Source organism: Hyla sarda, chromosome 3 (assembly GCF_029499605.1).
Source record: "Hyla sarda isolate aHylSar1 chromosome 3, aHylSar1.hap1, whole genome shotgun sequence".
NCBI classification, from domain to species: domain Eukaryota; kingdom Metazoa; phylum Chordata; class Amphibia; order Anura; family Hylidae; genus Hyla; species Hyla sarda.
The window spans coordinates 393,038,502-393,051,688 of record NC_079191.1 but is presented as its reverse complement, the minus strand read 5'-3'; the positions used below and the strand labels follow the sequence as shown (position 1 = coordinate 393,051,688).

The following is a 13,187-nucleotide window of genomic DNA, read 5'->3' as shown; positions in this document are numbered from 1 at the left end:
GCCATAATACACAGTACAACATTTGGTGAAAATCCCACACAGTGGCCCCGATTTACTGAGAGTGGAGTGTAGTTTTCGGTGTGGGTTTTTTCCCAACGGATATTTTTCCATATTTTGTATGGAAAATGTTTCCCTACACTTTGCTTTTTTTTACACATGCTCTGAACTGTCTGGTTTTCCTCATCTCAAATCCACCACATTTTCGGAGGAAACCTTAGTAAATATGTTATTTTAAAAAAATGTCAGGGACACGCGCCCTTTTCCAATGGCCACACCCCTTTTCATTTTTTTTCTCCGTAAAATGGGGTGGTTTTATTTTTTTATTTTTTTATTTTATTTTTTTTTGTTTTTTTGTTTTTTTGTTTTCATTCTGGCACAAACCTGAAAAAACAATAGTAAATCAGGGCCAGTATATCAACAAAAACCTCTCAACCAGAGGTGATGGAGGAGTGATAATAAGGACTTGGGTATCTGCAGTCATTTAAAGTACTATAAACTCCTCTGTATACCAAAGTGTTCTAGAGTCAAATGTGGCAAGGCCTTAAAGGGGTACTCCGCTGGAAAAAAAATTTTTAAATCAACTGGTGCCAGAAAGTTATACAGATTTGTAAATTACTTCTATTTAAAAATGGTAACCCTTCCAGTACTTATCAGCTGCTGTATACTACAGAAGAAGTTCTTTTCTATTTGAATTTCCTTTCTGTCTCTCTGCTGACACCTCTGTCCATGTCAGGAACTGTCCAGAGTAGGAGCAAATCCCCATAGCAAACCTCTCCTGCTCTGGACAGTTCCTGACATGGACAGAGGTGTCAGACAGAAAGCAAATTCAAAAAGAAAAGAACTTCTTCTGTAGTATTCAGCAGCTGATAAATACTGGAAGGGTTAACCCCTTAAGGACCAAGCCCATTTTCACCTTAAGGACCAGGCCAATTTTATTTTTGCATTTTTGTTTTTTCCTCACTGTCTTCTAAAAATCGTAACTTTTATATTTTCATCCACAGACTGGTATGAGGGCTTGTTTTTTGCGTGACCAGTTGTTCTGCGTAATGACATCACCCATTTTACCATAAAATGTATGGTGCAACCAGAAAAATACTATTTGTGCGGGGAAATTAAATAGAAAACCGCAATTTTGCAAATTTTGGAAGGTTTCGTTTTCACGCCGTACAATTTACGGTAAAAATGTAATGTTCTTTATTCTGTGGGTCAATACGATTAAAATGATACCCATTATTATATACTTTTATATTATTGTTGCGTTTAAAAAAAATATCGCAAACTTTTTAACCAAATTAGTATGTTTAAAATCCTTCTATTTTGATGACCTATAACTTTTTTTCATTTTTCCATGTAAGCGGCATTATGAGGGCTCATTTTGTGCGCCGTCACCTGTACTTTTTATTGATATCACATTTGTGTACATAAAACTTTTATTGAAATTATAACATTATATTAGTTCAGACATTTACGCAATACCAAATATGTGTATTAATATTGTTGTTTGTTTTTTTTTACACTTTATGGGGGTAAAATGGGGGAAAAAGGACATTTGACATTTTTATTTCGGGGAGGGGATTTTTCACTTTTTTATTTTTTTATTTTGTAACTTTTTTTTTTTTAAACTTTTTTAACTTTAATTTTTTACACTTTAATAGTCCCCATAGGGGACTATCTATAGCAATCCTTTGATTGCTAATTCTGTTCAGTGCTATGCATAGGGCACAGCACTGATCAGTGTTATCACCTATCTTCTGCTCTGGTCTGCTCGATCTCAGACCAGAGCAGAAAACCCTGGGAGACGGCCGGAGCCAGGTGAGGGGACCTCTGGCCGCCATGCTGGATGATCGGATCCCCACGGCAGGGATGGCCGTGTGTATATTAAAAGTTTCGGTTAAGAGTTTAATGGGATTCTGAGTACTGGGAAGGTACACACCTGTTGGAGAGACTAATTGGGGATTTGTGCTTTATAAAGAGAAGATAAGCCGCAGGCCAGAGGAGTTAAAGGGGTACTCCGACCCTAAGACATCTTAGGGCCAGAGTACCCCTTTAAGCAGTGGTCTTCCCATTGCATGTGTATGAGAGGGTCAGGAGGAATGAATGGCCACCTTTATGCCTATTATCACACCTCTTTACCACATTTGCGCACTTGGATTAATACATAAAGAGAGTCACAACTGCAGAGAGGTGAGAGAACCCACAGGACAGCCCAGTTTCTGATAAAGAAATAGAAATGCCAGTTTTTCCACGAAGGGGACGTGCCTGTAAAATTAGGCACAGTATGATAACAAAATTATTACTTTTTATGGGAGCACCCTAAAAAAAACTTTTGAGAAGTAACTAAAAAGGTGCTTTATGTGTGTGTTTGCTTTAACTCAACACAATTCTTGACACAAACTGTTTTTCAGTCCATGTATCCATGTTATGTTGGTTTATACACATATGACCTATGTATGGCAGATCCAGTTAGGAGTCACGAGTCTCCACTGACAACATTTTTAGCTTGTGTTTGCATCCTGTAAATACTGAGTCACAATGTCTGCCATGTATTGTAAAATATATAACACATTGCCCCCAGAGCACCGTGTCAATGCAATGCTCCAGGAGCCAGTTTACACACAGTGGACCTTTGCCCGCTGTCAATTAGCATTGGTTAAATGTTGTTTAAAGGGGTATTCCAGGAAAAAATATTTTAAAAAAATTATTTTAGATCAACTGGCTCCAGAAAGTTAAACAGATTTGTAAATTACTTCTATTAAAAAATATTAATCCTTCCAATAATTATAAGTTGCTTAAGTTGAGTTGTTCTTTTTTTGTCTGGCAACAGTGCTCTCTGCTGACATCTCTGCTTGTCTCGGGAACTGCACAGAGTAGAAGAGGTTTGCTATCGAGATTTGCTTCTATTCTGGACAGTTCCCGAGACAGGTGTCATCAGAGAGCACTTAGACAGAAAAGAACAACTCAACTTCAGCAGCTCATAGAAGTAATTTACAAATCTGTTTAACTTTCTAAAACCAGTTGATAGAGATATATAAAAAAAAGTTTTTTTCCCTGGATAACCCCTTTAACGACTTAGGGTATGCCCTGACGCCCTGGTACTTAAGGACCAAGGGCATACCTGTACACCCGTGTGAATTTCAGACCCCGCCGGGTGGGGATTGGACCGGGATGACTGCTGAAATCATTCAGCAGGCATCCCGTGACAATGCAGAGCAGGGTGACAGGTGCCGGAGGTCCACTTACCATCGTCGGTGGGCGGCAGAGGATGGGGATGCGGCTCCCTGGTGTGGCGATCCTACAGAAGTCGGTGAGTTGTTGCCTAACAACATCTGGAGGGCTACAGTTTTGAGACCACTATACAGTGGTCTCTAAACTGTAGCCCTCCAGATGTTGCAAAACTACAACTCCCAGCATGCCCAGACAGCTGTTTGCTGTTTGGGCATGCTGGGATTTGCAGTTTTGCAACAGCTGGAGGTCTACAGTTTGGAGATCACTGTGCAGTGGTCTCTAAACTGTGGCCCTTCCGATCTTGCAAAACTACAACTCCTAGCATGCCCAAACAGCAAACAGCTGTCTCGGCATGCTGGGAGTTGTAGTTGCGTACCTCTAGATGTTGCATAGCTATATCTCCCAACATGCCCTTTGGCGATCAGTGCATGCTGGGAGTTGTAGGTTTGCAACAGCTGGAGGCACACTGGTTGGAAAATACTGAGTTAGGTTTTCCAACCAGTGTGCCTCCAGCTGTTGCAAAAGTACAACTCCCAGCATGCACGGTCTGTCAGTGCATGCTGGGAGTTATAGTTTTGAAACAGCTGGAGGTCTGTTCCCCCCCCCCCCCCCCATGTGAATGTACATTCACACGGGCGGGTTTACAGTGAGTTTCCTGCTTCAAGTTTGAGCTGCAGCAAATTTTCCGCCGCAGTGCAGACTTCATGCGGGAAACTCACTGTAAACCCCCGCCAGTGCGAAGGTACCCTAAAAACACTACACTAACACATAATAAAGGGTAAAACACTACATATACACCCCCTTACACTGCCCCCCCCCCCCCAATAAAAATGAAAAACTTATCATATGGCAGTGTTTCCAAAACGGAGCCCTCAAGTGCGCATGGTGCTCTCTCACTTCAGAGCCCTGTTGTATTTCAAGGAAACAGTTTAGGGCCACATATGGGGTATTTCCGTACTGGGGAGCAACCAATTGCGTTACAAATTTTGAGGGTCTTTTTCTCCTTTTACCCCTTATGAAAAGGAGAAGTTGGGGTCTACACCAGCCTGTTAGTGTAACATTTTAAAATTTTTAACACTAACATGCTGGAGTTGCCCCATGCTTTTTATTTTCACAAGAGGTAAAAGGAAAAAAAGACCCCCAAAATTTGTAACGCAATTTCTCCTGAGTATGAAAATACCCCATATGTGGACGTAAAATGCTCTGCGGACGCACAACAAGGCTCAGGAGTGAGAGTGCACTATGTACATTTGAGGCCTGAATTGGTGATTTGCACAGGGGTGGCAGATTTTACAGCGGTTCTGACATAAACGCAAGAAAAATAAATACCCCCTTTTGGAAACTACACCCCTCATGGAACGTAAGAAGTGGTATAGTGAGCCTTAACACCCCAGAGTTGTTTGACCAATTTTCGTTCAAGTTGGATGGGAAAATGGAAAAAAAAAATTTATATATATTTATTTTTTTACTAAAATGCTGGAGTTACCCTAAATTTTTCATTTTCACAAGGGAAAATAGGACCCCCCCCCCCAAATTTGTAACCCCACTTCTTCTGATTAAGAACATACCCCATATGTGGATGTAAAGTGCTCTGTGGGTGCACTATAGTGTTCAGAAAAGGAGCGCCATTGGGCTTTTGGAGAGAAAATTTGTCCGGAATTGAAGGCCACGTGTGTTTACAAAGCCCCCATAGTGCCAGAACAATGGACCCTTCCCACATGTGACCCCATTTTGGAAACTACACCCCTCACGTAATGTAATAAGGGGTGCAGTGAGCAATTATGCCCCACAGGTGTCTGACAGATTTTTGGAACAGTGGTCCGTGAAAATGAAAAACGTAATTTTTCATTTGCACAGCCCAGTTTTCCAAAGATCTGTCAAATGCCAGTGGGGGTGTAAATGCTCACTTCACCCCTTATTAAATTCTGGGGTGTAGTTTTTAAAATGGGGTCACATGTGGCGGGTCCACTGTTCTGGCACCAAGGGGGCTTTGTAAACCGACATGGCCCCTGACTTCCATTCCAAGCAAATTCTCTCTCCAAAAGCTCAATGGCGCTCCTCCTCTTCTGAGCATTGTAGTGCGCCAGCAGAGCACCTGACGTCCAACACATGGGGTATGTCCATACTAGTTTTGGGGGGCATTTTCTCCTATTACCCCTTGTAAAAATGTAAAATCTGGGGGAAAACCAGCATTTTAGTTTTTCATTTACACATCCGACTTTAACAAAGTCGTCAAAGACCTGTGGGGTGTTAAGGCTCACTGTACCCCTTGTTACGTTCTTGAGGGGTGTAGTTTCCAAAATAGTAGGCCATGTGTTTTTTTGTTTTTTTTTTCTGCTGTTCTGGCACCATAGGGGCTTCCTAAATGCGACATGCCCCCCAAAAAACCATTTCAGCAAAATTCACTCTCCAAAATCCCATTGTTGCCCCTTTTTTTTTTTTCCCTCTGAGCCCTCTACTGCGCCCGCCAAACACTTCACATACACATGAGGCATTTCCTTACTCAAAAGAAATTGGGCTACAAACTTTGGGGGGCTTTTTCTCCTATTACCCCTTGTAAAAACTCAAAAACTGGGTCTACAAGAAAATGCAAGTGTAAAAAATGAAGATTTAGAATTTTCTCCTTCACTTTGCTGCTATTCCTGTGAAACACCTAAAGGGTTAACAAACTTTCTGAATGTCATTTTGAATACTCTGAGGGGTGCAGTTTTTATAATGGGGTCATTTATGGGGTATTTCTAATATGAAGGCCCTTCAAATCCACTTCAAAACTGAACTGGTCCCTGAAAAATTCCGATTTTGAAATTTCATGAAAAATTTGGAAATTGCTGCTGAACTTTGAAGTCCTCTGATGTTTTCCAAAAGTAAAAACATGTCAACTTTATGATGCAAACATAAAGTAGACATATTGTGTATGTGAATCAATATATCATTTATTTGGATTTCCTTACAAGCAGAGAGCTTCAAAGTAAAAAAAATGCTAAATTTTCTATTCATAAAATTTTTGAATTTTTCACCAAGAAATGATGCAAGTATCGATGAAAATTTACCACTAACATAAAGTAGAATATGTCGCGATAAAACTTTTCGGAATCAGAATGAAAGGTAAAAGCATCCCAGAGTTATTAATGCTTAAACAGACCGATGTGCAAAAAACGCTCTGGTCCTTAAGGTGTAAATGGGCTTGGTCCTGAAGGGGTTATGAGTAGGGTCACACATGCTGTATTTGTTGTGTACTTTCCTACCCATTGAAGTCAATGGGTAGCAAAGTCAGCTGCTTATGACTTGACTTCAATGGGTAGGAAAATATGCAGCAGCAAAAATATGGCACGTGTGACCCTATCCTAAATGGTTAATCCACAAGAAGTAAAGAGCCTAATGTTGGGGTCTCGCCTCCAGGGAGACCAGAGGTCCCACCTTTCCCAGTTCAAAATAACTTTCAGTAGCTGTGTTTCCTCATTGAAGTCATTGAAAAGCAAACGTGATTATATGTAATGGACCACAGACAATGGATTTCTTAAACTATGTGAGGTGGAATTTATCCCAGAAAAAATATTGGCCACCAAAATAGTTTCTGGTACAATGACTTCTGTATTCTCCGCAGCTTTTATGGTGGATTCCAGGAAGTGAAATTCATACATTATATGAATTGATTAGTGTTCAAACTAAGCATTGAAAGTGCTGTAAGTTGTTATTCAGACTTGAGGTGGTTACAGGGACTTTCTGGGACTTCTATATTGATGGCCTAGGGATACGTCGTCATTTTTCAATTAATGGACACTGCAAACATTGCTGTCACTTCATTTCCAACCTGGCATAGTACATTGGATAGCTTCTGTATACATACCACTCTATACAGTTTGGAAGTGTTCCTTTAAGGCTACTTTCACCCAAGCGGGACCTGCTGTGGACCTTCTGCAGATTACAGTACCAGCTTTGTGAATTAGCTATTTAGAAATGGTTCGCATACTGCTGCCGAGAAAAGTCAACAATCCACAATAGATATGCAGTGTTAGGCTATGTTCACACAACGGCAGAACATGCAATCACTCGGACCCCTGGGAAATGTGCTGTCTCCATAAGCAGCAATGCTTTTCCAAGTGGATTCCGCCAAAACAATCGACACATCAATTCTTTCAGTGGATACCGGAATTTAAATTTCAGAGCCAGATGTTTCCAGAGCAGATATTCTACTGTGTGCATGATTCAGCAGAATCCTATTGAAAATAATGAGACCCTGCTGCACAGAGTTTCAGAGGGGAATTTTTAGGAAATTCGGGGCTATTTTTCGGAAGAAATTCTGCAGATCTGCAGCAAAACTGAATATTCGGGCTCCCACTGATCTCTAGATATTGCCGGGAAAGTGCGCTGTTATCCACTTTACTCCCTATCATCTTAGTCTCCCTACACGAGGGATGTGACTACACAAGTCTGAGTTTCATGCAGCGAGACGGGAGATCAAAGGGAGTTGGGGAGTAAAGAGCATGCTTCTTCTGGCTAGATCTAGATATTGGTGGGGGGTCTCAATGCTTAAAGGGGTACTCCGGCGGAAAACTTTTTTTTTTTTTTTTTTTTTTTTTTTTTTAATCAACTGGTGCCAGAAAGTTAAACAGATTTGTAAATTACTTCTATAAAAAATTTTTTAATCCTTCCAGTACTTATTAGCTGCTGAATACTACAGAGGAAATTCTTTTCTTTTTGGAACACATAGCTCTCTGCTGACATCATGACCACAGTGCTCTCTGATGACACCTCTTTCCATTTTAAGAACTGTCCAGAGTAGGAGAAAATCCCCATAGAAAATATATGCTGCTCTGGACACTTCCTAAAATGGACAGAGATGTCAGCAGAGAGCACTGTGGTCATGATATCAGCAGAGAGCACTGTGTTCCAAAAAGAAAAGAATTTCCTCTGTAGTATTCAACAGCTAATAAGTACTGGACGGATTAAGATTTTTTAATCGAATTAATTCACAAATCTGTTATATATATATATATATATATATATATATATATATATATATATATATCAACTGGTGCCAGGAAGTTAAAGTTTTCCACCGGAGTACCTCTTTAAACCCTGATAGATCAACATTTTTGACTTATCCATATGACATGTTAGAAGTTTTTTTTTTTTTTTTTTTTTTTTTTTCTTCCATAATGACAGGGACACAAATCATCAAAGTAGAAGTCTAAAGATCCCAAACTTTTGAGCCAAATAAGAATTGGACGTGGTTGAATTTACACGGTTGTATTGCCGGCTACATTATTACAAAGAGATAAAACATGTTTTCCAGTTTGTATGATAAGAACTAGTTCTGGACTGGCTGCATCGGAGGAGACACTTGTCATAATACATGTTAGGTGTTATGGTTCACTTAATTTAGTGTTTATACCAAAGAATACGTATTGCCCTAGAATAGAACTGCCACTGTTCTGCTACTGCTTCAGCTTCATTAATATGTAACTATGATAATACCCATAAAACCATTAAACCATTTTAATGTTTTTTTAAAAGACAATTTACCTGAAACGTGTCAGCCATTTGTCTAAAATAGTGGGCAGAACTGGCCTTGACAAGCCTAGGAACCAATGGTCTGGGAAAAACTTAGGATTTCTCAACAACAAAATGTAGGGCTGGGTCCACAAAACCCAGCTGAGAAGCGATCGATGCACCCGTGGTCACAGCAGCAGCAGCACACCTCCCCCACCTCACCCCAGTAGGTGTCTGCCCTTATCAAAGTAGTCACTAAAGGGTTTTCCCGTGGGGTTGCCCATGATGGAATACAGGGTGATTCATAAAGGGTGGTGCAAAATTTATACCAAGCAAACATGATACTCATTTATTAACATTTAAGACACATTATCTATCAAAGTTTTATTTATAGACTACAAATGTTCAAAGTGATTTCCAATGGTAACACAACAGATGTCTAGAAGGTAGCCCAGTTATGTCCAGACGCTGCCAGCAAACCCTCGGATATGGACTCTTTCTGGCTGTTTCATTGATGTATTGTCTCATGTTGATCAGATCGCGTGAAAGCGGGGGCAGGGGGAGGGGCAGACCTGGCAACTGTGAAGGCCAATGCAACATTAGTCAATCATTGTTTCCACTGCGGCTGATCTAACTTTCCACTAGACTTTGGACAGAACTGAACTACCTCCAAGGTATCTGCTGTGTCACCAGTGGAAATCACTTTGAACATTGGGAGTGTATAGATAAAACTTGGATAGCTTGTGTATTATGTCTTTTCATGGTAATAAAATTGCTTTATGTTCTCTCAGTTATAAATATCAAGTATATAAATTTTCACCAAGCTTTTAGATCACACAATAAAATAAAATTTTGAATGCTTTAAAGGAAAAAAAAACAAAAAAAAACAAAAACACTACTGTGTATAGATATCTCTGTAATGTATGGCAGTGTATGAAGAGGGCTGGCTGTCTGGTTCCGTTCACTAGCGAAGGCAGCCACCTTTTCCCATCATGCCCCATCCAACTAGTGAACTGCTTCCACGATGGAGAGAGATCCAGGCGGGGTCCTGCTATCTTGCTCCGTATCTTCCGTTCCGGCGGCGAGCTTGGGGCATGGGTGGAACTTCCTGACGTCACTGCTGCCGTTTCCCCAGGCCTGCTCACAGCGGGGCGCACCAGAGAAACAGCAGCGGTGACATCAGAAAGCTCTGCCCATGCCCAAAGCCCACCGCCAGAGATACGGAACAAAGATAGCATAACAGAAAGACCACAGAACAGGGAAAGGTAAGGATGGTTGTCATTATGGTCACCTGTACCAACAGGTTAGTGCCGGTGACACTGATGTCAGTCTTTTAAGAGGATAGAGCAGGATCATGGGGAGGGACAATGGGAGGGCATTTGCATTATAATATTTTATTTACTTTTTTTTCTTTTCTACACTAGGTTTCAGAGTTTCTTTGCTTAGAACTCAATGAAACAAAGATGAATGAAGTGCTTAAGAAATTGTCGGAGGTGGAGGACAGCCTGGCCGCATTGACTCAGATCAGCTAACTACCAGGAACAACGTGCTGAAGATTTTTTTTATTTTTTGGGGGGGGGGGAGGGGATGGGGTGGTGAAGGTTTGTCCTCCTTTTTTTTTTTTTTTTTTTTTTAAATAAATGTTTTCCATGAATAATGTTTAAATTTTTATTATGCTGTGTGCTGTATGTTGTGCAGTTACAGAAATATATGATGCTATTTTACTGCTCACTTTGAGCCTGGATATTATTGGATCTTCCTGTGTATAAGCCAATGTTTCCCAACCAGGGTTCCTCCAGCTGTTGCAAAACTACAACTCCCAGCATGCCCAGACAGCCGAAGTGTCTAAGACTACAGTACTCCTTTAATTAGGCAATAGGTTTGAAAACAATATTGGTACAGATTTATTAAGAATAATATTTACGGTAAGCCAAGACTAGGCCAGTGTTTCCCAGTTAGGGTGCCTCCAGGTGTTTTCACAGCAGCAAAGAACTGTCAGGTAAAAGGTTCCTCTCTATGTATCACAGCAACTGAATTTAACCTTTTTCTAAAACATATATACTTTAATGATATGCCTTAAAATACGAATAACTAAAGCAAAGAAAATTAATAAACTATAATTAGTGACCTATAGGTGAATAAATAAGTCAAAAAACGGGAGACACAGGTCCTATTCATAAATGGGCAGCCCCCTATGAGAGAGACAATGTACCACAAGCATCGATCACTAAGGATATATCAGTGGCCTAATTAGATACATTCTCATATATGTACAATGGTGCTGCTCATTACTTAGGACCTCTCCCCACACCACGTGAGAAAAGTGATAAGATAAATATTACAATTTGGTATCCGTTCCGACGCGTTTCCCCCCAACTTGTGGGGTTTCTCAAGGAACTAATGGGATACAATCATCAGTCATAAAAATCGTCTCTGGTGTTTTAGATTGTCTCTGATGCAATAGGTGCCATAACTTGATTGACACCACTCTCAAGGCAGATAACTTATGGACAATGTATTGTACTGCATCTCCAAAGTAGAAACACTATCTTATGCCCGCCTTGTACCAACGATGGATACCTAGCGCCAAGATGAGCGCACTGTTTAAACACAGGCGGCATGATGTTTAAACAGTGCGCTCATCTTGGCGCTAGGTATCCATCGTTGGTACAAGGCGGGCATAAGATAGTGTTTCTACTTTGGAGATGCAGTACAATACATTGTCCATAAGTTATCTGCCTTGAGAGTGGTGTCAATCAAGTTATGGCACCTATTGCATCAGAGACAATCTAAAACACCAGAGACGATTTTTATGACTGATGATTGTATCCCATTAGTTCCTTGAGAAACCCCACAAGTTGGGGGGAAACGCGTCGGAACGGATACCAAATTGTAATATTTATCTTATCACTTTTCTCACGTGGTGTGGGGAGAGGTCCTAAGTAATGAGCAGCACCATTGTACATATATGAGAATGTATCTAATTAGGCCACTGATATATCCTTAGTGATCGATGCTTGTGGTACATTGTCTCTCTCATAGGGGGCTGCCCATTTATGAATAGGACCTGTGTCTCCCGTTTTTTGACTTATTTATTCACCTATAGGTCACTAATTATAGTTTATTAATTTTCTTTGCTTTAGTTATTCGTATTTTAAGGCATATCATTAAAGTATATATGTTTTAGAAAAAGGTTAAATTCAGTTGCTGTGCCTCCAGGTGTTGCAAAACTACAACTCCCAGGCATGGTGGAAGTTGTAGTTTTACAACAGCTGGAGGCACCCCGGTTGGGAAACACTGGACTAGGCAGTCTAAAAATGTACCAACGTTTTCATAGTAGCTTATGCTGTTCAATAGGTTTGCACATCTCTAAACACGATTGTCCAACTGTCTACCACCTATTAGTAGGCTTACTTTACACCAATATTTTGGACCAAGATTTTATCACTGGCCTAGGATTTGATACCACTGTTAAGTGTTGCACAAAACACATAAATGTGGTGCTAAAGGTTTTTTTTGTTTTTTGTTTTTTTTTTGCGACGTATTTGGATTGTTGCACATGTGGAATAATAAATTGGCCCCAGTGGATTTTACTGTAATCAAGGGAAAATGTCAGAAGCATCACCCGCACTAACCAGATTATTCCCAAGATCTATAGAAAAATCTTAACATAAGTAAATGATCTTCTTGGTGCAGGGGTGTTGGTTGGGGGCGCATTCCCCTTGGTGCACCGTTCTGCTCGCCAACACCCACCCTGTGATACAGCCTCACTTAAAAATGATCATCTTCTTATCATCAGCTATACGGGGACGGCTTCCAGGCATGTGCGCTACCCTCAGCAAGCCGAAGGTGTGAGTGATATCACAGAATGTGAAATTGTTACGCAACACATTTTCCTCTTTTACATACTTAGGTTTATTTAACAAGTGTAAATCACATGATACAAGTCATCTCTGATATTGGAATAATGTTTTACATACTCTAAAGATAGGGTTTCTATGACAGTCCTCACAACAAAGCTGAAAAGTGAGCTGCAGGAATCAGAAAGTGATAGTTTAGTATTTTTTTTTTCTTTTCACAATTAGTTAAGCCATAATACAGCCATAATGTGCATCAGACCTTATACTAGGAAAGTTTTTTTTTCGTGCTGCCACCAGCGGGTGCACTGTGCCACAGGGATGACTCTGAAACGCTCATAACTGGGAACGTGGCTCTAAATGAAAAGAGAGTAATACAGAAATTACACAGCGCAAAATCAGTAATGGTATAGACAACGATTTATTTGCAAAGTGATGCCATATTGTATGTGACTTATGTCTAGATGTAGACATTTACTTTAAACCATATCAAAGAAATGGTGAATTATTTTATCTCACTGTTCTGCTGACTAAGGTTAGAAGAGTAATCCATCCTTGTTATTTTGTTAGATAAGGGGAATATGAATATGGAGAAAAAAAATACTTACCTAG

General features: G+C 40.3%; 1 protein-coding gene across 1 annotated transcript in view; it reads left to right on the top strand.

Moving 5' to 3' along the window:
• The window catches only part of COMMD1 (copper metabolism domain containing 1), a 118,241-nt gene extending 107,950 nt beyond the window's left edge, over positions 1-10,291 (top strand). Inside the window, exon 3 of the mRNA XM_056568018.1 lies at positions 10,143-10,291. Coding sequence (XP_056423993.1) covers positions 10,143-10,250 — 108 coding nt within the window. The 3' untranslated portion in view covers positions 10,251-10,291. The remainder of the gene's footprint in view (positions 1-10,142) is intronic.
• The last annotated feature ends 2,896 nt before the right edge of the window (positions 10,292-13,187 follow it).